This window comes from Tamandua tetradactyla, chromosome 11 (assembly GCF_023851605.1).
Source record: "Tamandua tetradactyla isolate mTamTet1 chromosome 11, mTamTet1.pri, whole genome shotgun sequence".
In the NCBI taxonomy this organism is placed as follows: domain Eukaryota; kingdom Metazoa; phylum Chordata; class Mammalia; order Pilosa; family Myrmecophagidae; genus Tamandua; species Tamandua tetradactyla.
In genome coordinates, this window is record NC_135337.1 from 73,926,702 (window position 1) to 73,947,602 (window position 20,901).

The 20,901-nt window shown below is 41.4% G+C and overlaps 2 protein-coding genes and 1 non-coding gene across 10 annotated transcripts in view; all 3 read right to left on the reverse strand.

The window, feature by feature from the left end:
• PHF10 (PHD finger protein 10) overlaps nt 1–11,298 on the reverse strand; it is a 29,340-nt gene extending 18,042 nt beyond the window's left edge. For 2 of the 7 annotated variants that reach the window (XM_077120893.1, XM_077120891.1), the window contains exons 1-3: nt 10,047–10,149; nt 6,160–6,266; nt 5,629–5,664 (exon numbers count right to left, since the gene is read on the reverse strand). In XM_077120893.1, coding sequence (XP_076977008.1) covers nt 5,629–5,664; nt 6,160–6,266; nt 10,047–10,139 — 236 coding nt within the window. In that variant the 5' untranslated portion in view covers nt 10,140–10,149. Of the gene's footprint in view, nt 1–5,628; nt 5,665–6,159; nt 6,267–6,910; nt 8,088–10,046; nt 10,150–11,190 lie in introns of those variants that run through there. The other 5 variants (XM_077120895.1, XM_077120894.1, XM_077120892.1 and 2 more) reach the window with 4 other exon arrangements.
• LOC143651021 (U6 spliceosomal RNA) lies at nt 2,269–2,375 on the reverse strand. Its single transcript, XR_013159767.1, has one exon. It is a non-coding gene; the product is annotated as a U6 spliceosomal RNA (small nuclear RNA).
• A 4,586-nt stretch (nt 11,299–15,884) lies between the features above and the next one.
• The window catches only part of DYNLT2 (dynein light chain Tctex-type 2), a 49,041-nt gene continuing 44,024 nt past the window's right edge, over nt 15,885–20,901 (reverse strand). Inside the window, exons 4-5 of one of the 2 annotated variants that reach the window (XM_077120909.1) lie at nt 18,652–18,738; nt 15,885–18,104 (exon numbers count right to left, since the gene is read on the reverse strand). In XM_077120909.1, coding sequence (XP_076977024.1) covers nt 18,081–18,104; nt 18,652–18,738 — 111 coding nt within the window. In that variant the 3' untranslated portion in view covers nt 15,885–18,080. Of the gene's footprint in view, nt 18,105–18,468; nt 18,739–20,901 lie in introns of those variants that run through there. The other variant, XM_077120908.1, reaches the window with a different exon arrangement.

The following is a 20,901-nucleotide window of genomic DNA, read 5'->3' on the forward strand; positions in this document are numbered from 1 at the left end:
TTAAAACACACTAAGTGAAAGAAGCCAATCACAAAGAAATTATGTATTTTATGATTCCATCATGAAATGTTCAGAAAGCAAATCCATGGAGACAGAAGGTAAACTGCTGGTTGATTAGGGTGAGGGGAGTTGGGCAGATAGTGAAGTGGTAGCTGATGGGCTTCCCGTACAAGGGCTTCTTTTGGAGATGAAGAAAATGTTCTAAATTTGACTGCACCTATCTGTGAATATACTAAAATCCACTGCCATGTACATTTATAAATGGTTAATTGTACAGCACATGAGTTATAATTAAACTTATTTAAAAAGAGGAATTGAGCATATACCTTGTTCATAAATATAAATTCATCCTTGACAAAATGAAAATAAACAAGATGTGGTCCCAGTCTTCAAGCAGATTTAAGTCCAATCAGAAAGACTAACAGGCAACTTTAAAGAGGATAAAAGACACATGCCCAGAATCCTAAGAGGAATGAAGGCACCCTTGAGTCAAACATTGCAGGGGGAGACCACCAGGGAAGGTCTCCCCCCTACGAGGTACCGTCTTAGGGAGGTTGGGCATATGGCAGGAATTTTAATTGGCCAAAGAGAAATGCATAAGAGCAAGGAATAAACTGAAAAGAGCCAAAGTACTGCAGAGGGAAGGGGTGCATGCTGAGAAAATGAGGGCTAAAACCAAATGCGAAATCTTGATGGACTCTGTATGGCACACTAAAGAGTTTAACTTATCTCTAGAGGGCATGGGAAAACACATAAAACAATGTGAGATGCAAAATGGTCAGCTAAAGGAGAATGGGTTAGAGAGGGGGAAAACCTGCAAGCAAAATGAGACTGATATCCGAAATTTTTAAATGAACTTAAGGCAGTGGCTGTAAGAATGGAGAGAAGGAACAGACTAGCATTTCAGGAGGTTAAAACTCAAAGTGATTAAAGTGAGAGACCTAAGGGAAAAAGAAGTCAGGGATAATTCTCCACTGTCAACTTGGAAGATAAACTGGGAGAGGCAACACAGGAAGAAAGGCAGGATAGGTAGGGAGGAAAAAATAAATTGTGTCTGTGCAGAAGTAGAGTGGAAAACATAGCCAGAAGGTAAAAGGAAAGCCTTTCGAAAAGGCATCAGACCTAAGACAGCTTATAAGGGAAACCTCAAATCTAATAATAATGGAATTAGATAAATTCATTAAAGTGAGAACCTACAAAAGAGAAAATATCAAAATAATAGTGAAATAATAATAGTCTAGTATTATTGTATAATGTAATAATTATGTATTATAAGATAGTACAATAACAATACAATTAAGAACAAAAGTAGCTCCCTTTCATTCAGTACTCAACATATCCCAGACCCTGTGCTAAGTATTATACATATATAAAATCTTAATTTGTTCTGACAATAATCCCAACGGAGAGGTAAGTAAAATGAGGTTCAGCAAGATTATATAACTCGTCCAAGGCTATCTATTAAATGGTACAATCAAGAGGCAAAACAAAGTCAGACTTCAAAATCTAGGCTCTTCTATGTTAGCAAAGTAGTGTCCATAAGCCATAGATGTTTCGAAAAGGAGTAGTCAACAGTACCTGATTCTACAGTCAGAACTTAGTGTCTACTGAATCAGCGGCAAGGTCACCACAGGTGGCCCTGGGGTGGCAATACCAGTATGATGTAAGCCACACAAAGGTGGCTCACTCTTTTTCTGGTAGCTTGACTACAGAAGGACAGAAAAAGACAGATAGTGCCTAAAAGAAAATGGAGGATCAAAGGAGGATTGCTTTTGTTTTTTAACATGCAAGAAGCCATCATATTCCCACACGGAGGAATAAGAGATACCAAGACAGAGAGAAGATCATGAAGGAAAATACAGACAGGGGCCCAGGAAAGACAACCAAATTGCCAAGGAGGGAGAGAGGTGAGAGCAGGACCACAGCCTCGGGGTACACTGCCTGTTATCTCTGAAGAAAGAGTCAAACTCAAATAAAAAGAACATGGTGTTGACGAGGGTGCAAGGCAGCATTGCAGGCTCAACCTGAGTGGGAAAACAGGCATTTTTATTTTAGTAGCCATATACACTTTGCGTTGCTCTCTCCAACAGCCTGAGTGTAGAAGTTAAAAAGGCAGAAAAAAGTGGTAAACTAAATACTCGTGTTATAAATCAGTTCCACATTTCCTCAGTTATGATATATTCTATGTATTGCATTGTTCTATACAGTACAGTTAGGTTAAATGAAGCTTCATCTACTGTATTTTAAGTTTTTTTTGTCTTCTTTTAAAAAAATATGGAACGCTTCACAAATTTGCATATCATCCTTGCGCTGGGGCCATGCTAATCTTCTCTGTATCGTTCCAATTTTAGTATATGTGCTGACGAAGCAAGCACACTGTATTTTAAGTTTTATCAAACCAGAATAACAATTCCCCTATGACATAACCTAGCTTTATCATTGTTCTATCCAGTACAATGGGATCATAGCAGTTATTTTGTAAATTACTGCTAGGTTTGAAGTAATAGTGAAAGCAAGCTATCCATAACTGCTCTGGAGTGGACAAGCTCAAAGACCACAGAACACATGGTCCTCCTTCCGTAGCAGCTACCAGGAGTCATACTTTGATACCTGAACTGGTCTAAGAAAGAGAAAACCCTCCCAGGAAGGTCCAAGCAAGAATGACTGCCAACAGGTTCTTTCTTTCCTGTTCTAATGAGGAGACAGGGCCCAAGAATGTACTGTGCACCCAAGGCAACACCAAGCAGGAAAAAGGAGAGTAACTCCCACTGTATGTTTTTACTGACAAAAAATAAGGAACTGGTCAAGCAGTCTTGTAACTGGCTAAGAATGCAGATTAGTACAACTTTCTGGAAGACAAGCTGGAAGTGCATGTCCTAAGTCTCAATGTCAGATCTCATGTGACCTAGGAACTTTTTATTTACAGATATAAACAAAAGTTTAGCAAAGAAAATATTCAATTTGAAATAGAACAAAAGGAATCATAGATATCTAATGATAGCAACCAGTTACAAAACATCATACAATGGAAAACTACACAGCCTTAGAGAAAGTGGTACGGAAAGTGAAAAACAGGTTATAAAACAGTATATTCTGTAAAACAGGCAAATCTCTGTGTAACTATGCACAGAAGAGTCTAGAAACATAACCACTGTTAAAAAACATTTAATCTCTGAAGTGAGATTAAAGGTATTCATTGTTTTCCTTTTGTTTATCAGGAACATGTGCTTTTTGAATAAGAAAAGTACATATGAGAAGCAATGGCATATTCTTCTCCAACTATTAAAAATCTTTTTCATTCTTTAAGTTTCAGCTCAAAACATTACCTCTTCAGTGAAGTGTTTCTTACTTCCTAAGTAGAATAAACAGCTTTTCTTCAGTTCCCTAAAAACTTTACTTATATATGCCTTGTGGTGCTTCATTCTCTTTTTTATTAAAGACAATCTTTTTCGTCTTATGCACTAGACTAAAAATTTCAGGATGACAAGAATCCCAGTGTATTAATCTTTCTATATGCCCACATAACCCACCAGAATAGTTACCTTGCAAAGAAGAGGAACTCAATAAATTGTTTTAGGAATTTAAAAATAAACTTGTCCCAACTTTACAATTTTCCCAAGGGGTAGCCTCATTTAATTACACATTCAAGTCAGTAGCTATGTGCAGAGGTATTTGTGACTTGTACTATTAAACCCAACAGTTTCTGTGAACATAAAACATACTACATGACAAATAATTTTCCTGTTTTTAACATGGGTTCATAAAAGTTTCTTTTCAGGAAGATCTGGTAATCAATGCCTCAATGTATGTTATTGATGAGCAGATTACTGCTATCTATTCCATCTCCGCTGCACAGCAACCACTCCTGTTCAGCCTTTTATCATTTGATTGTGAACTGTATATGCCTTTCCCTTCTCCTCATCTTTATGGTATGATGCTTCTTACCAAGTAACAGCATACAGTGTTTTCCCTGAGTTGTCTGGGTTAAACTCAAAATCCTCAACCAGCAGGCACGTTCCCGTTCAGGATCTGCTCCTCTCCAAAAACAAGTGGGCCCTCAGTGATCCTGGCTCACACCACTCATTTGTACTTTTTTGCTGCACAGAGCTGGATGCCCTTTCACTTTATTTTAATCGCACTAGAGCTCACTTCACTGATTTTAACATTCCTAGACTTACGAAACTTTTGCTTACAATAACTTCTCTTGCTCATCATTTTTGGGGACACCTATGTTTAGAACACTGTACTATCATGTACTTATTTACCTTATCGTGATTCTTAAGTTATATGTTTTGTTCCACAAACTGTACTATACTGACTGATATTAAGGCTTTTTTTATAGTCCATCCAAAATGTTACATATGTATATATAGAAGGTTCTTAAATTCATGGTTGAATAAATATTAACAGCATTCTCTAAACTAAGGGGCATCAACTTTTTTTCCATAAAGACCAAATAGTAGATTTGACTCTGCAAGTCAAGAAGCTAAACTGAGAACATCACATATAAAATAATGAGAGAAAACAGATTTTGACAAAATAAGGAATGAAAAGCCTGAGAAAGTAACTTTAGAAATTCTTTATCAAATAAATACTAAATGCATATAACTGTGGTGGTTTGAAGTTGTATGTACCTCAGAAAAACATGTTCTTAGATTTAACCCACTCCTGTGGGAATGAACCCTTTCAAAGTCGGACTTTTTGATGAGGTGACTTCAGGTAAGGTGTGGCCCACCCCAATCAGGATGGGCATCAATCCTATTACGAGAGTCCTTCATATAAGAATGAAATTCAGAGAGAGAGAAAAAGCCATAGGAACTAAGAAGCTGAACCTGGCAGAGAAGGGAGAGACCAGAAGAGGCCTCCATGTGCCTGGCCACGTTACACTAAGGACAAGGCCCACGGGCAGCCAGCCCAGGACCCCAATCTTCAGACGGAAAGTGTCACCCTGATGACGCTTGATTTGGGCTTTCTTTTAGCATCAAAACCGTAAACTAATAAATTCCCATTGTTTAAGCCAAACCATTGTGTTGGTATTTGCTGGAGCAGCCAAGGAAACAAAAACATACATTCATAAATGTGGCTGTCCCAGCACAGGTTCCTTAACACACTCATTAACCTTTCATATCATTTGTACCATTTACTGCACAAAAGAACAAGTGTCCACCAGAAACAAAACCTCTCTCTCTTTCTAAGAAGGGAGATATATGATTTTATAATTTATGTTTATTGGTAAATTAGACATTAAAAAAAAGCCAGTCTCATTATTGGGACTCTTTGTCCATACCAAAATTATCACTGAATGGATCTTAATTTCAAACTTAACAATAAAGATCATAAAGATTATAAAAAAAGATTTTGCTAAAAAATTATTCAATATTAATTCCAAATGTCAAAATACACACATATATATATTTAAATAGACAAAATTGAAATCACTGCAAAAATTAAACCTTACAAGTGAAAATTATATTCTTTCAATACCACTAAAACATGTTTCTCCTGGGATTTTCATTAGACAACCCCTTTATACTATCTTGATCCTAAACTTCATAAAAATAACCAGAACCAAAATCCAATTAAGAATTCTGGGGTGGGCCACAGTGGCTCAACAGGTAGAGTTCTCACCTGCTGTGCTGGAGACCCGGGTTCGATTCCCGGTGCCTGACCATCATGCGAAAAAAAAAAAAAAAAAAATTCTGAATTATTCAGGCTCTGCTACTTCTCTGGCACATTGCCTTAGTTCTCAGTTTAGAATCTAAGGTCACCCACTCTCTAGATTACCTTTAAACGCATTCACTTTCCCTATGGAAAAAAACAGCAACATTCTAAAACTAGTTTGTGATAATAGTTGCATGTTCACTTAAGTTAACTAAAAATCATTGAATCAGATGCTTAAAATGAGATGAACTTTATAGCATGTAAATTATACCTCAACAAAGCTGTTTTGTTTTGTTTCGGTTTTAAAGCAACCATAAAAACTGCACTCAGAAGTAAAAGCAACTGTGGTGTCACATCACAAAACACAGAGAAAATACAGTTTTCAATAGCTGCCTTTGCCAAGGTTTTGGTGAGGGAACTGAGGGAGGGAAGAGGGGGTTAATGCAGAAAAGAAAAAGATGTCACTGAACATATTATTAAAAAATAAAATGCCAGTACCCAAGATCTTGACTTGAAGTTTCACAACTCCTAGAGCTATCTCCTGAGCCCATTCGCCTCCTTTTGGATGGTTGAGTCCCATCATTTGAATTCTCTTCATTATCATCCTATACATTCCAAAGATTTAAAAAAAAGAGAGAGAGAGAGAAAGAAAGAATAAACAAGGAATCAATGATTGTATTTTCCCAGATGTTGTCAACAAATTCAAGGCTCTCTAAGAACAGCTAGTTACACAAATGTCACTTCCTATTATAATTAAAAGGGGCCCAGAATTTAGCATGGACAGACCTGAAATAAAAGTGAAAGTTGATCATCAATACAGTCAAAATTAGAAAATGTTCACTGACCCTGTAAATCCAAACCCACTTTCACTTTCTTACCAACTGAGGTTAAAACATCTACTTTCTTTTTTTTTTTTGCAAGGGAAGGCACCTGGAATCAAACCCGGGTCTCTGGCACAGCAGGCGAGAATTCTGCCTGCTGAGCCACCATGGCCTGCCCAAAACGTCTGCTTTTAATAAATACACAAAATAACCTCATTACTCTAAAATTAAAGCTAATAAATAAAATGCTTATAAAATAAGCATTCAATTAAAGAGCACTGCAGATTCCTATTAAGACAAAGCAACCCACCAAACTTAGAGAACCGTCTAAATTTATTCTCATAAAATTTATATTTAACATAAGTATCACAATTGCAACATTTTATAGTCAATACTTGAAGCATAACTCATTTTAAGCATTCAAATACCTTTTTTTTCTATTTTGCTTGCTTGTGAGCATTACAGGGATTTTTGTTTTTAATCATGTATCTTTAGTGTTCTTATTTGGGGACCTGGATAGTTTGGAGCACAGGGATTTTGATGTCAATTTACTTATGTTTCCCTTCGGCTAAAAATATCGATACTGAAACATAGACAAAAATAGAAAGTTAAAAATACAACCATCCTCAAAAAGGCTGAAATCTCAAGTTCACACATTAAGTGTTTTAAATTTGCAATACAAATTCTAGGCAAATATATTATTACATAAAATAAACGTGTTCAGCTGACCTCTTTCTAGAAATACCTTCTCCTGTGTAATATGGAATAGGGTTATCTGAATTTACTTATAATCTTGATATAGGTACAGTATTAAAGATTCCGAAATGCCTAATACAACTTATGTAGACAGCTTAATTGAACACCATAAGTACATGGAACCTTGAGCAGGACATGAGATTTTGTTGGTTTCTCCAGTGATGCCCCCATAAATCCCAGAGTGATTTGAACAGTGAATAAAAAAGTATTTGCAAAGTCCCCTTCGGGGAATGGTGAGAACGGGGGAAAATTGAACTTCCCCAAGTTGAATTCTTGATATTCACACAAGCAGTGCAGACAATCAAAGCTATAGGCTGAGCCCCTAGTCTTGGGGTTTATTCATATGAAACTTAACCCCACAAATAGGTCAAGCCTACTTAAAAGTAGGCCTAAGAGTCACCCCCAAGAGAACCTCTTTTGTTGCTCAGATGTGGCCTCTCTCTCCAGCCAACACAACAAGCAAACTCACTGTCCTCCCCCTCTACATGGGATATGACTCCCAAAGGTGTGGACCTTCCTGGCAACGTGGGACAGATATCCTAGAATGAGCTGGCACTCAGCATCAAGGGATTGAGAAAACCTTCCAGACAAAAAGAGGGAAGAGTGAAATGAGACAAAGTGTCAATGGCTGAGAGATTCCAGAGTCAGGAGGTTATCCTGGAGGTTATTCTTATGCATTAAATAGATACCACCTTGTTAGTCAAGACCTAATGGAGAGGCTGGAGGGAACTGCCTGAAAATATAGAGCTGTGTTCCAGTAGCCATGTTTCTTAAAGATGATTGTATAATGATATAGCTTTCACAATGTGACTGTGTGATTGTGAAAACCTTGTGTCTGATGCTTTTATCTACCTTGTCAACAGACGAGTAGAACATATGGAATAAAAATAAATAATTAGGGAAACTAATATTAAAATAAATTTAGTTTGAAATGCTAGTGATCAATGAAAGGGAGGGGTAAGGGGTATGTATGTATAATATACATGTAAAAAAAATGTATAAATTTTTTTTTTCTGTTTTCGTTTTATTTCTTTTTCTGAACAGATGCTAATGTTCCAAGAAATAATCATGATGATGAATATGCAACTATGTGATGATATTGTGAATTACTGATTATATATGTAGAACCGAATGATCAAAAATTAAAATTAAAAAAAAAGAAAGACAAGACCTAAATAAAAAAATAATAAAGACTCCGAAATGTACTTAATGCAGACCTTTGTGTTTCAGAGTCACAGGTGGTTCCCTCCTCCAGAGTGAAGGCTTCTGTGTGCCCACCTGGGGACATGCCTCCAGGAGGCACACTGTACACCCCAGGTGCTGGGAGCAGCCCCCACACCCAACAGGCTGAGAAAGGCATGTGGTCCAGTTACTTGCCCCGGTGGGACACGCAGGCCTACCTGCCCTGCAAACCAGGCTCCCACAGCTCTGCTTCCTGGGGGAAAGAGAGGCGCTTAGGCTTTGTTTCTCTTTCAGCATCTTCTAATTCCAACTCTTAAATTCTGAATTAAATTTTGAGATTTTTAAAAATCATTCCTCCCTTGTAACACTGTCACAATCGACTATACAAACTCTAGAAACACAAGTGTTCAAATTAATGACACTGTAATAAATTAAAAAAACAAAATGAAAAAACTCATGACATCGTACAGTTCATCCAAATTTTTCTCCACTCATCTTTTACTTCAAAATTCTAAGTCCTTTTAACTGTAATGAAAACAATACAAACTACAAAAGTGAAAACATTTCACTAGAAATATTAGAATGGCTATTATTACTAATTTAGTTCTACTAAGTTTACTAACTGAACTGTCTGGCTTTTTTATAGTTGTTTACAATCATTTTTTAATAAAAGCTCAAGTATTTTGGAATATTTGTCAAATGAATTCTTTCCAAATATACCTATACTATCCTAAGCTAATATGGAAAAACTCTCCCCATTTACGAGGAAAGTTTTATTTCTACACAAAAGTAGAATTTTCCTTCCATTAGTCTGGGAAGCGGCTCAGTCTCCTCACACACAAACCCCTTCTCCTTCCTCCTGGCTTTCCTCCGGCTTCCCGCGGGGAAGGTCACCAAGGGTCAGGCCGAGCCCACCCCGCGGGGGAGTCACGAGGCTAGGCCGAGCCCACCAAGCGGGGAAGGTCACCAAGGGTCAGGCCGAGCCCACCGCCGCGAAAGTCTCTTCGTCTTTACCGGGTCGAGGTCACGCGGCCTTCCGGCCCGGAGCCGCGACACAAGCCGGGAAAGTACCCCCAAATGAGTGGACGGGGACCCCGCCCGAGCCTGGGGCGGAGGCGGGACTTGTATTCAGAGCTGCCGGCGACGCACTTCCTCCTGCTTCTCCGAGGCGGGAAGGGGCTCGGGACCTCAAACCCTCGGGGGCCGCTCCGTGGACTCCCCGCCTCTGAAGGGCACCGGCCCTGAGCCCCCCCCCCCCCCCGGCTCCCCGAGGACCCGCTTACTCTGAGGCCCCGGCTCCCTAAGAATCGCCTACTCTGAGGCCCCGGCTCCCCGAGGACCCTGGCCCTGAGACCCCTCAGTTCCCTGAGGACCCTCTTACTCTGAGGCCCCGGCTCTCCGAGAACCCCAGCTCTGAGGCCCCAAGGCTCTCTGAGGACCCCCGGCTCTGAGGACCCCAGCCCTGAGATCCCTGACAACAACCCCCAAATCCCTGGGCCCCCGGTTCTGACACCTCCTGACTCTCTGAGACCCCGGCCGCCAGGACGCGCACGGCCAGACCGCCGTTGGGACCGGCCCTGGGGCCCCCCTCCCCGTCCGACCTTCGCGGGCCCCGCCACTCCTCACCTTCGGGGACGGCGCTCCGGGGATGGCCGCGTCGCCGTCGCCCAGCCGCGGGGAGAGCACCGTCCCGGGGACCGCCGCCGCCGCCGCCGCCATCAGCCCGAGCCCCAGCCCCCCGCGCCGCCGCCGCCGCCGCCGCCGCCTAGTCCTGGCCGCGGCCGCCGCCGCCGCGCGGAGAGGCCGCCGCGGCGTCCGCTCCCCGGGCCCCGCCCCCTCCGCCCGCCCGCCGCCGCCTCCCGGAGGCCGGCCTCTGCCGCCGCCCCGGGCCGCCCCGCCGCCGCGCGCCCCGCGGCTCGGCGCGGCCACCGACACGGCCATGGTCGCCGCCAGCGCTGCGGCCGCCGCGGCCGCCGCGGCCGGCGCGGAGGAGCGGAGGGCAGCGCAGAGGCGCGGCGCGGCGCCGGAGCGGAATGGAGAGCGCGCAGCTCGGCCCCCTCCTCACGTCAGCCCTCTCCTCCCACCGCTCCTCTCCGCGCCCGCAGCCCGCGCCGCGCCCCGCCCCCGCCCCCGCCCCGCTCGCTCGCCTGGCTCCCACCTCTCCGCGCCGCCCACTCCGCGGGGTCTCCTCCGCCTCCAGCAGACCCCGGCTACCGATCGACCCCCCGGCCTCCTACAGACTCCTAGCTCCCCAAAGACCCCGGGCCTCCCAAAGACCCCCCCGGCCTCCCAAAGACCCCCTCGGTCTCCAGCAGAGCGCCGACCTCCAAAAGACCCTCCGGCTTCCCAAAGACCTCCCGGCCTGCCAAAGACGCCCGCCCCCGGCCCCAAAAGACCCCAGGTTTCCGGCAGAATCCCGGCCTCGCGGAGACCCCTCGGTCGGCCCCGAACCCCTCCCCGTGTCCTCGCCGCTGCACTCACCGCCTCCCGCGCCCCAGGCAGCCTCCCGCCCCCGGGGCCTTCTGCGCTCACGCTCGGGGGTTCTGGCGCCTGCCCCTTCTGGAGCGCCCCCGAGTCTGGGCTCTGCCGCCCCCCACGCGCTTTTCCAGGCGTGCGCCGGGTTCCGCCGCGGCGCGGGAATGGCCCTCGCCCGGGTCTTCGGCCCTGCCTTTGTTCTCCACTCGCGTCCTCATCGCCGCCAAGCTCCACGTGCACGTCGGACCACAGAATCACATCCCACTGAATGTGTGCTTTCCGATTCAGTCTTTACCTTCCTTTCATCAAAAAGTCTTTCCACATGGAACCCAAGGCAAGTCAAAAACCGTAAAATGTCAAAGTAGCTGAAATTCCACTGCTTGCACATGCTTTTGTGTGTTCACAGATGTGGTGTGCACCGCCGCCGCGGCCGTGTTAGCGAACGCGGGAGGAGGGCCCGGAGCTGCCAGGAGAACGCCCGCGGGGTCCGGGGACCCGGAGCTGAGGGGAGGAAGCCGCACAGGGCCAGTGGACCCGTAGCTGCCGGGAAAACGCCCACGGGGTCCGGGGATCGGGAGTTGCAGTGGAACGCCGCACCCGGCCCTGGGACACAGCTGCGGGGAGAACTCCTTACAGGGTCCTGTCACCACGTTGTGCTCCAGGAGCCTCGATCCATGCTGGCCTTCACGTTGGCGCTGCCTCCTGCTTGGGACCGGGCATTTAGGCCAAATTTGCTGATTTGTAAAATAGGGGCAATACAATCGGGTTTGTGAAGTGCACAGAGGAAGCGCCAAGAAAATGGCAGCTGTTGTATTTGAATTTAGTGTTAATCCAACTTCTCAGGGTTCACTAGGTCGCTTCTTTTATATGTTATACTATACAATAAAAAAGTTAATATTCAGTTATTTAGTTGTACTCTTCTTCCTTGGCTAGTCTATCTCTAGATGAAATGCAAATTTAAAACATCTCATTCCAAGTCAGCAGATAGTGATCTGGCCTTCGGTGTTCAAGGTAGACAGGGTTAAGAAGGCACCGTATGGTGACAGGCCCTGACCATGTGCTGCCTCAACACTAAAAGAATATGAGGCAATTGTTGTTAAAGGCCACTCAGGTGGGAGAAAATTTAATTGCAATTAGAAGAATTAAGATTTAAAAGTCAAGATAGAATTTTTAAAGTATCAAGAAATAGGTAAGACTTCAACTCAATAGTAATATGTTCAGTTGGAAGTGAAAATGAGGGTTCTAAACCCAGAAAAAGTTGAGAGATCAGCAAATATGAGGCATACTCAAGGTACCATCAGTTATTCTAGTTTGGCTAGAGAATAGAGTAAATGAAGGAGGGTTCTAGGAATTTGAGATGAAATATACAAAGAGGCATTACGATGTAATGGAGAAAATAAGCAATTTAGAGTTAAGACTGGTTTAAATCCCGGCTATTTGTTGTGTGATCATAGGTAAATTACCTAATGCCTCTGACCCGCCATTTCCTCATTTTTCAGATAAGAATAATAACACCCATTCAGTTATTCCACAAATATTTTATGGCACACTATGAACTGGGTTGGGTGATGGGATGTAAGGAAACAATTATTCATTAATACATCAAATACTTCCTTATTGTTCACTAAGTTAGGCCCTGAGTTATACACTGACAATACAGTGGTGAAGAAGAAAAACAGCCATAAAACTCCAGAAGACCACATAGAGAGAATATGTAAATTGAGGTTTGAAGAAGATCCAAGCCAAAGGAGGCCAGAGATCCTTGTGGAAGTTAAATAGAGAAGGAGGAGGAAGAAAACAGAGTGTGGGGTCTTGGAAGCAAAGAAGATAAATACTTCAGAAAGTGGAGCTGGTCAGCTATGTGTATCATCTGAGAAGTTGAATAAGATGAGGACAGAGAAATGTCCAGTGATTTGATCAACTTGAGGTCATTAGCAATCTTGACATGAGTTGTTTGAGTAGCGAGGTGGTGACAGAAGCTGGGCTGAAATCGACTGGAGAATGAATGGGAGGCTAGAAATTGGAGCCAGAATACAGGTAATTCTTCTGTAAAGTTTTATTGTCAAGAGCCATAGAGAAAGGGTTAGCTGGAGAGGTGTTGTTTTTTGTGTTTTTTAAGATGGGAGAAAATTCATAGCTGACAAGAATGACTCAACATAAAGGGGAAAGTCTTGGTGCAAGAGAGAAGAGATAGTTTACAGAAGGCAACTCTTGAGAAGGCAAGAAGGAATAGGATCATCCAGAACACAAGTGCTGGGACAAGCCTTTGATAGGAGAAGCACTAGTCATCCATTCTGTTACTGGAAGGAAGACAGAGAATGTTGCTGCAGATGCAAGTAGGTTCATAGGGTGGTGGAACCTCTGATAGCTTCCCTTATCTTAATGAGCTGAGGCTTCAACTGAAAGTGAGTAGTGGAGAGGCATATAGGAGATTTGAGGAGAGAGATCATGCAAAAGAGTGTCTCAGAGAGTGGGAAAGCAAATTTTCTAGGATGCCAGGCAGTGTGGCTTGACCCTTTGATGTTTGTGGTCATGGGATTTAAAGTGAAATCCCTCAGCCTGGTTGAGATATTCTCAGCCAACTTTAGCTGCTTGGATGTAGGCTTGGAAAAAGATAAAATGGCATATATCTAGGAATAGATTTCCCTTATTGAGGAAGGACAAAAGAATTTGGAGTGTGTGTATAAGGAAGTGATTATAAATATGGGCCATGGAATCTAAGCTGAAAAAGGACAAACAAACAAAAAGGATATTAAACAGTGAAATAGGCCAATGAATTGGGCATGTCAATGAGAATGAAGGTGGTGAGCTGGAAGGACAAGAGATAATTGTGTGACAATAACATACTTAAAATTAAGATTGTAGAGGTCATATTAATATCAGTGATAAAAACGTCTAGCATGTAAACCAAGAAATAGATGACCAAAGGGGAGTGAAGAAAAAGGTCACTGAAGGTGAGTCGGTCAAGGAATCGAAGCTAGGAAATCCTAGCTTTGCATGCTAGTCCAGGACTATAAAAATGGCCATGTAAATTGATACAGTGCCAAGAGAATATTGATCATCGAGGAAAATTGTTCTGTGGCCTTAAAAATTTACTGTCAAAACCTTAAAAATGCTCTGCTGATTATAAAGGTATAGGGAATGAAAAAATAAACTAATATTTAGTATACTGCAATCTGAAATATTAGAAACAGAATTGTTTTATTTCTTTATTTAAAAAACTGATCAAGAGTAGTTCAAACTGTGCTTGCCTTCTTCTCAATCTGTAACTTATGATATGATGAGTATCTTTTCTATGCCTTGACAAACTATCATACTCCTTTCTAAATTTGGATAAGCTTCCAACGTTTTATCCTTTGCATTCTCAGTGTCATGAAATATCTCGAAGGGTTCTTTGATGTGAAGTTTTCTTTTCTTTTTTTCTTTCTTTCTTTCTTTTCTTTTTTTAACCAGCAGCACTTCCTCTGAGACAACCACCTGCTTTAAATAATCTGTGGAATCTGGGGAGACATATCCAGCAACATCCTTATCCACATAGCAGCTTTACCAGAGGGCTTAAAATTAAACAATTCATCTCAACTTCTGATACAATGAAATCAGTCTTTATTGGCAGTAAAAGAAATTCAGTCTCTTTGCAATTACCATTTTCTTCCAATGTTTCAACTAAATTCAACACTTTGGCCTGAATGCTAGCCAAACTGATTGGGGGTTTTTGTTGTTTTTATTACATTCTTCAATCCACAGTAGAAGAAATGCTCCATTTTTAATAATAAATGGCTTTCTTTTCCTAGAGAAATTTAAACCAGAAGTTGTTGAAGCAGCTTATCTTATTTTATATTTATAGATTTGTAGGACTTTTTCTGTATTATTCCTATAATAATTTCATGCAGGCCTAGGTCTTGTCCTGTCTTAGCTTTGCTTCAGTCATTTTCAACTCTCTTAATAACATAAAATTTCAAAGTTTTTCAAGGTCAAAAGAGTTGCCTACCTGCCTTCTGGTTTTAAGGCATGAGGAACTACAGCGTTCACTCGGGAAGGCTGCATTGGGACCCTTCATAACAATCAGGTTGTTGCTAAGGAAAGAAACTCAGAATACAAGAGAGGCTGGGCATCTAGAGGAGTTTGCTGAACCACATAAAGAAGGTTCCATAAGCCACCATAAAAAGCTCAGAGAAGGGCAGGCCACGGTAGCTCAGCAGGCAAGAACGCTTGCCTGCCATGCCAGAGGACCCGGGCTTAGAGAAGCAGAGTCTGATCACAGGGTGTTTGGATTTGTGATAGTGGCTGAAGAAAACATTTATGTGGCATTTGCTATTATTGATCGTCATGGTTCTTAGAGGACAGCAGAAAATCAGTTCTGAAGTTATGGACCAGAATATTTAGTTTGACAGTAAGGTGTCTTCAGGGTGTATGCACCCCTTTTATATAGGCTGATAGTGAGGTGGAGCAGGGAAAGGGTTCTAGGACAGCAGGTACAGCCATAATAGCCTTTGTAGGGGAAGGAAAGGTGGGAAGAGGTGATACTGGGCCTGTCCTCTTCAGTGGGTATCTGGGGGGCAGGAGGGGAGGACATAGTTATACAAATTTTCGTGAGATAATATTTGAGTACAGAGGAGAGTATATAACCCAACATGGAGCAGAAGTGAGGTTAGAGGCAGGGGTGGTAGTGAGAATTGTTGCTATGATTAGGGATGTGTATGATATCTATTAAGATCCATTAAGCCTCAGAAAATGGTATTTATTATTATATTATGTAGAATTTGGAACCTTAAGTGTAGGCAGAAAAATCTGTATTTAATCCAAAAGGCAACCAAGAACTAGAAGGGCAGAGAGTGTCATAACTCAAGTTATGCTCCCAAGATGATACTCCATCAGTTTTTTGTTTGTTTGTTTTCAATTAAAAGTTTTTTTAATTTATTTATTAATAAAAAATTAACAAACCAAATAAAACATTAACATATATAATTAGTAATTCACAATATCATCATTTAGTTGCATATTCATCATTTCTTAGAACATTTGCATTAATTCAGAAAAAGAAATAAAAAGACAATAGAAAAAGAAATAAAATGAAAATAGAAAAGAAAAAAAAAGATTATACCTACCATACCCCTTACCCCTTGCTTTCACTGATCACTAGCATTTCAAACTAAATTTATTTTAGCATTTGTTCCCCTATTATTTATTTTTATTCCATATGTTCTACTCGTTTGTTGACAAGGTAGATAGGTAGATAAAAGGAGCATCAGACACAAGGTTTTCACAATCACACAGTCACATTGTAACAAAAGCTATATCATTATTCAATCATCTTCAAGAAACATGGCTACTAGAACACAGCTCTACATTTTCAGGCGGTTCCCTCCAGCCTCTCCATTACATCTTGAATAACACGGTGATATCCATTTAATGCATAAGAATAACCTCCAGGATAACCTCTCGACTCTGTTTGGAATCTCTCAGCCATTGACACTTTGTCTCCTTTCACTCTTCCCCCTTTTGGTCAAGAAGGTTTTCTCAATTCCTTGATGCTAAATCTCAGCTCATTCTAGGGTTTTTCTCAATCCCTTGATGCTGAGTCTCAGCTCATTCTAGGATCTCTGTCCCATGTTACCAGGAAGGTCCACACCCCGGGAGTCATGTCCCACGTAGACAGGGGGAGGGTGGTGAGTTTGCTTGTTGTGTTGGCTGGAGAGAGAGGCCACATCTGAGCAACAAAAGAGGCTCTCTTGGACTCCATCAGTTTTATATGTGGGAAGTTGATAAAATTTTCGGTAAAGAGAAGTAGATTCATGGACTTTTCTTCCTGGTTATATACTTGGAAGCATTTATCATAATTCATAAAGGTACAATTGTTTAATGCTGCCCCCTCCCCCCCAAATAGAATATACGTGCAGTGAGAGTAAGAGTCTTGTTTGCTTTGTTCCCAAACATACAGTTTGCATGTCACACAGTGCCTGGAGCTTGGCAGATGAATAATATTGTTAAACAAACAAATGAACAAATGAGATAGAGGAGCTAGATATGAGGGAAGTGAGGACCTGAACTACAGACAGGGCAGTAGTTGTAGAAAAGAGGGGGTAATTTAGAGACACTTCACAAAATCAAAAACTATAGAATTTAACAACTAAGTTTATACAGGGGATTCAAGAATAGCTAAGCATAATTCTGAGATGTCAAACCTAATAATAGGTACCATTTTAGGACCAGGCATAACCCTGGACACGTGTTAAGTGCTGGGCAAAAGAGCTTGATTGTTATATGATCTAATTTAATTATCATAATAACTTTATGAGACAGATACAATTATCATTTTACAAAATATTACATCTATGAGGCAGTTAATCCAACTACTTGGCAGTATATTTTGCAACTAATTTATCCAGACAAATATATCAGGAAGCCACATAGCTTGGTGTTAGATTTATTATTACTAGTTTTTTCTTTGACCAAGGTAAGTAAATGACCACTCCTGTCTTGAAGACTCTTTAGACTGAAACTATCATATATGCTCTGTAGCATGAACTTTTGGTCCTGGATGATCCACTCATTCTTTTGCTCCAAGAGTTAGAGCACACCCAGAACTGCTGTCCGGGAATAACTCTGGCCAAGCTTTCATTCACTCCCTCAGTTCCACTCCATTTGGAGTTCTTTGGGCAGGAGTCATAGTTCAGCTCTTATACGTTTCATAAATGGAAATAACACCAGCAACTCATTACAAAACATAACCGAAAAGAAAACTCTCCTTTACAATTTTTTATTTTTGTTTATAGGTAATTAACTAGTGGATATTTTTATTGGTTATTAAGTTTGTCATGGTTTTCCAAGTTCGAATTTAACTATGAAAATCATATTGACTATTGCAGACATTACTGATTGCATCCCTCAAGAAGGCAAACTTGGGGGTGACCATCCCCAACCACCCCATTTCCTTGCTAGAAGAAACAAACTTTGTATATTGTTTCGACCCTTTTCACATGGCTTCAGGAAAGGTGGTTCAAGCCCCAGGCCCAGGGCATGAATTATGACTTGGTTTAGTCATGGGGATGTGATTAAATTCTATCAAATTTCATAAATGTAAGTGGAAGTCTGTGGGTAGAGTGGAAAGATGGAAAGGACAGGTCCTTGATCAAATTTTGGGAAAATGTAAATTTCCTTATTTTTTAAGGAATTGCGTCAGGCTTTTCAGTTCTTGCACTTGAAAGCAGCCTAACAAATAGAAAGAACATACATTTGTAAGCATTTTGATTGGAGAGGGAGGATATTAGTTAGGGATATCCTAAATACATTAACATCTTTCTTTAAAGCTTGGGAATTTCCTTTAAAAGAATGCAAATAAAAGTATTAAAATACCTTTCAAAATACATCTACTGTTAGAAGTTTTCCAAACTCTATTTTACCATCTACTTAGTTAGTCACTTTTTAAGGTTGCATCTTAATTCCCTGTAGCAAATTCCAACTTTCTTAAATCTAAGGAGAAAGCTATTTTCCCTGTATTATAATTGACTATAAGAATTCGTATTTACAAACTCTGGGGCAACTGAATGTTAATGAATATGATAACTATAAACTATAAAGGCAAATATCTAACTTTTACTTATTTGTTGTTAAAAGAATACAAATTAGGAAGCTTCAGTGGGTGCTCAAAAGAAAAAGTAGTTGATCAAAACTATTAAGAGGCTCATGTCTTTTTGAAAAGTTCTTAAGCCAACACTTTAATACATGAAACACTCTATTCACAATAAAGAGCAAATACCAAGGCCAATGCAACGTAAGTTTCAGTTTCATGTTTAGCAGCAACCCAGCTATCCCAGGCAACATCCCAGATCCATCTGCTGGCAACCTGTGAGAGAAATTTTTAAAAGACTAACTTTAGATTGAACATTTTAAGTAATAATTTTTAAATCCTTTTTTTTTTTTTTAAGCTGCATCTGTACCTTACAAAGTTATACATTCGAAAAGGAATCTGTGCGGACAACAGAGGCTCAGTGGCAGAACTCTCGCCTGCCATGCCGGAAAACCAGGTTCAATTCCCAGAGCATGCCCATGCCGACCAAAAAACAAAACAGAATCTATCTACAAAGTTTCCATGCATTAGGATAACTTTCCAGGAGCCTACAACCTCCAGATGGGTCCCTGGACTGGTGCAGAGGGGCCAGCCTCGCCAGAATATCAACTAATTCTATCCTCCTATCCCATATGTGCCGGTTTGAATCTGTGGTGAACCCCAGAAAAGCCATATCCTTTAATGCTCATTCAATATTGCTGGCTAGGAGCTTTTTGACTGTTCCCATGGAGCTGTGACCCACCCACTTGTGAGTGGCAACTTTTGAAATAAATGGCTTCCATGGAATTGTGACTCCACTCATTCCAGGTGGGTCTTGATTGGCTTACGGGAGTCCTTTAAAAGAGGAAGCATTTTGGAAAAAGCTTCAGAGTCCCATGAGAGCCACAGATCCATGCGAGCCCAGGCAGCCAGAGACCTTTGAAGATGGAGGAGGAAAACACCCCTGAGGAAGCTTCATGAAACGAGTCTAGAGAGAAAGCTAGAAGATGTTGCCATGTTCGCCATGTGCCTTTCCAATTGAGAAACCCTGAATTTCATCAGTAACCTCTTGTTGGAGCCTTAATTTAGACATTTTTATAGATTTGCTTTAGTTGGGACATTTTCATGGCCTGAGAACTATAAACTAGCAACTTAATACATTCCCCTTTTTAAAAGCCATTTTGTTTCTGGTATATTGCATTCCAGCAGCTAGTAAACTAGAACACCATATTATCTACAGCCTTTTCAACATGAAAAGGTTAAAATGGGCATAGCCCAAATGCCCCTGGAGAATGGAAGAGGGATCAAAGGTGATGGTGGAGAAAGTGGGGTTTAGAGGATGAGTATGATTGTTGAATCATTGTATTGATGTTTCTTTTGGTCGCCAATGTCTTGGAGGAGCGAGAAGTGAGGGCCTAGAATTGTGGAATTGTGGCCCATGCTGAACTCTGGAATCTGTTCTGCAACTGATTGTTGCAATGTGCTTGGAGGTTTGTTGCATTTTTGTATATATGTTATTTTTCACAAAGAAGAAAGGAAAGGGTCAGTTGTGGTGATAAGTGCACAGCTATATGATGATGTGGTGAGGCACTGGTTTTGTACTTCGGATGACTGCATGGTGTGTGAATTTAGTATATATCAATAAAAAATTTAAAAAAAGGAATCTGTCCAATTTTTCCATCCAGGTAAAACTCAGTGACGTTGTTGTCTCATTCAGTCATTGCCTTTAATCTAGTAATTTTCTAACTCAGATACACTAAGTTAGCAGAGAGCACCCCCAAGGACAGGAAAAGAAAGTGGCTCTGCACTGTGGGTGCAGGAGTGTATAGAGTATTATAGTTCGTTATAGTTCATTATAAGGAATTACCCTCCTAACCCTTAAAAGATTTTCAACCAAAAAAAAAAAAGATTTTCAACCAAAAATTTGTTAGAACCTTGTTTTGAACTGAAGAAATGATATTAATTATACAAGTAAGCTGTTACATATGAAATCCCAACTCCTCTGCTTGGTTCACAGAGCCACACATAATCTGACTACAACCTACTTCTCTGTGGTGATATAAAGAAGCCATGAACCCTCGGCAGCTTCTCCCATCAAGACATGACTCTCTTATCCACCCACTGCTTACGAACTAGCCTCTGCTCTAACCAACAGCATTGGCAACTTCCAAGCGATGCCTTCGAAGGCCTTGCAGCTTCTGCCTGAGACCACCATGTTAGGACACATTTGGTCTACTGGAGGATGACAGGACAGGTGCAGAAGAACCAGGTGCCCTGGTCAACAGCCAACACTTTCCACCACTGGAGCCCCAGATGGCTGCAGCCACAAGTAGCATCAGTGGAAAAACCACAGGTGATCCAAGCTAAGCTGACCCATTGAATGATACAAATAAATGGCTGTTTTTTTATTTATTAATTTAAAAAATTAACAACAAACAAAACATTAAGATATCATTCCAT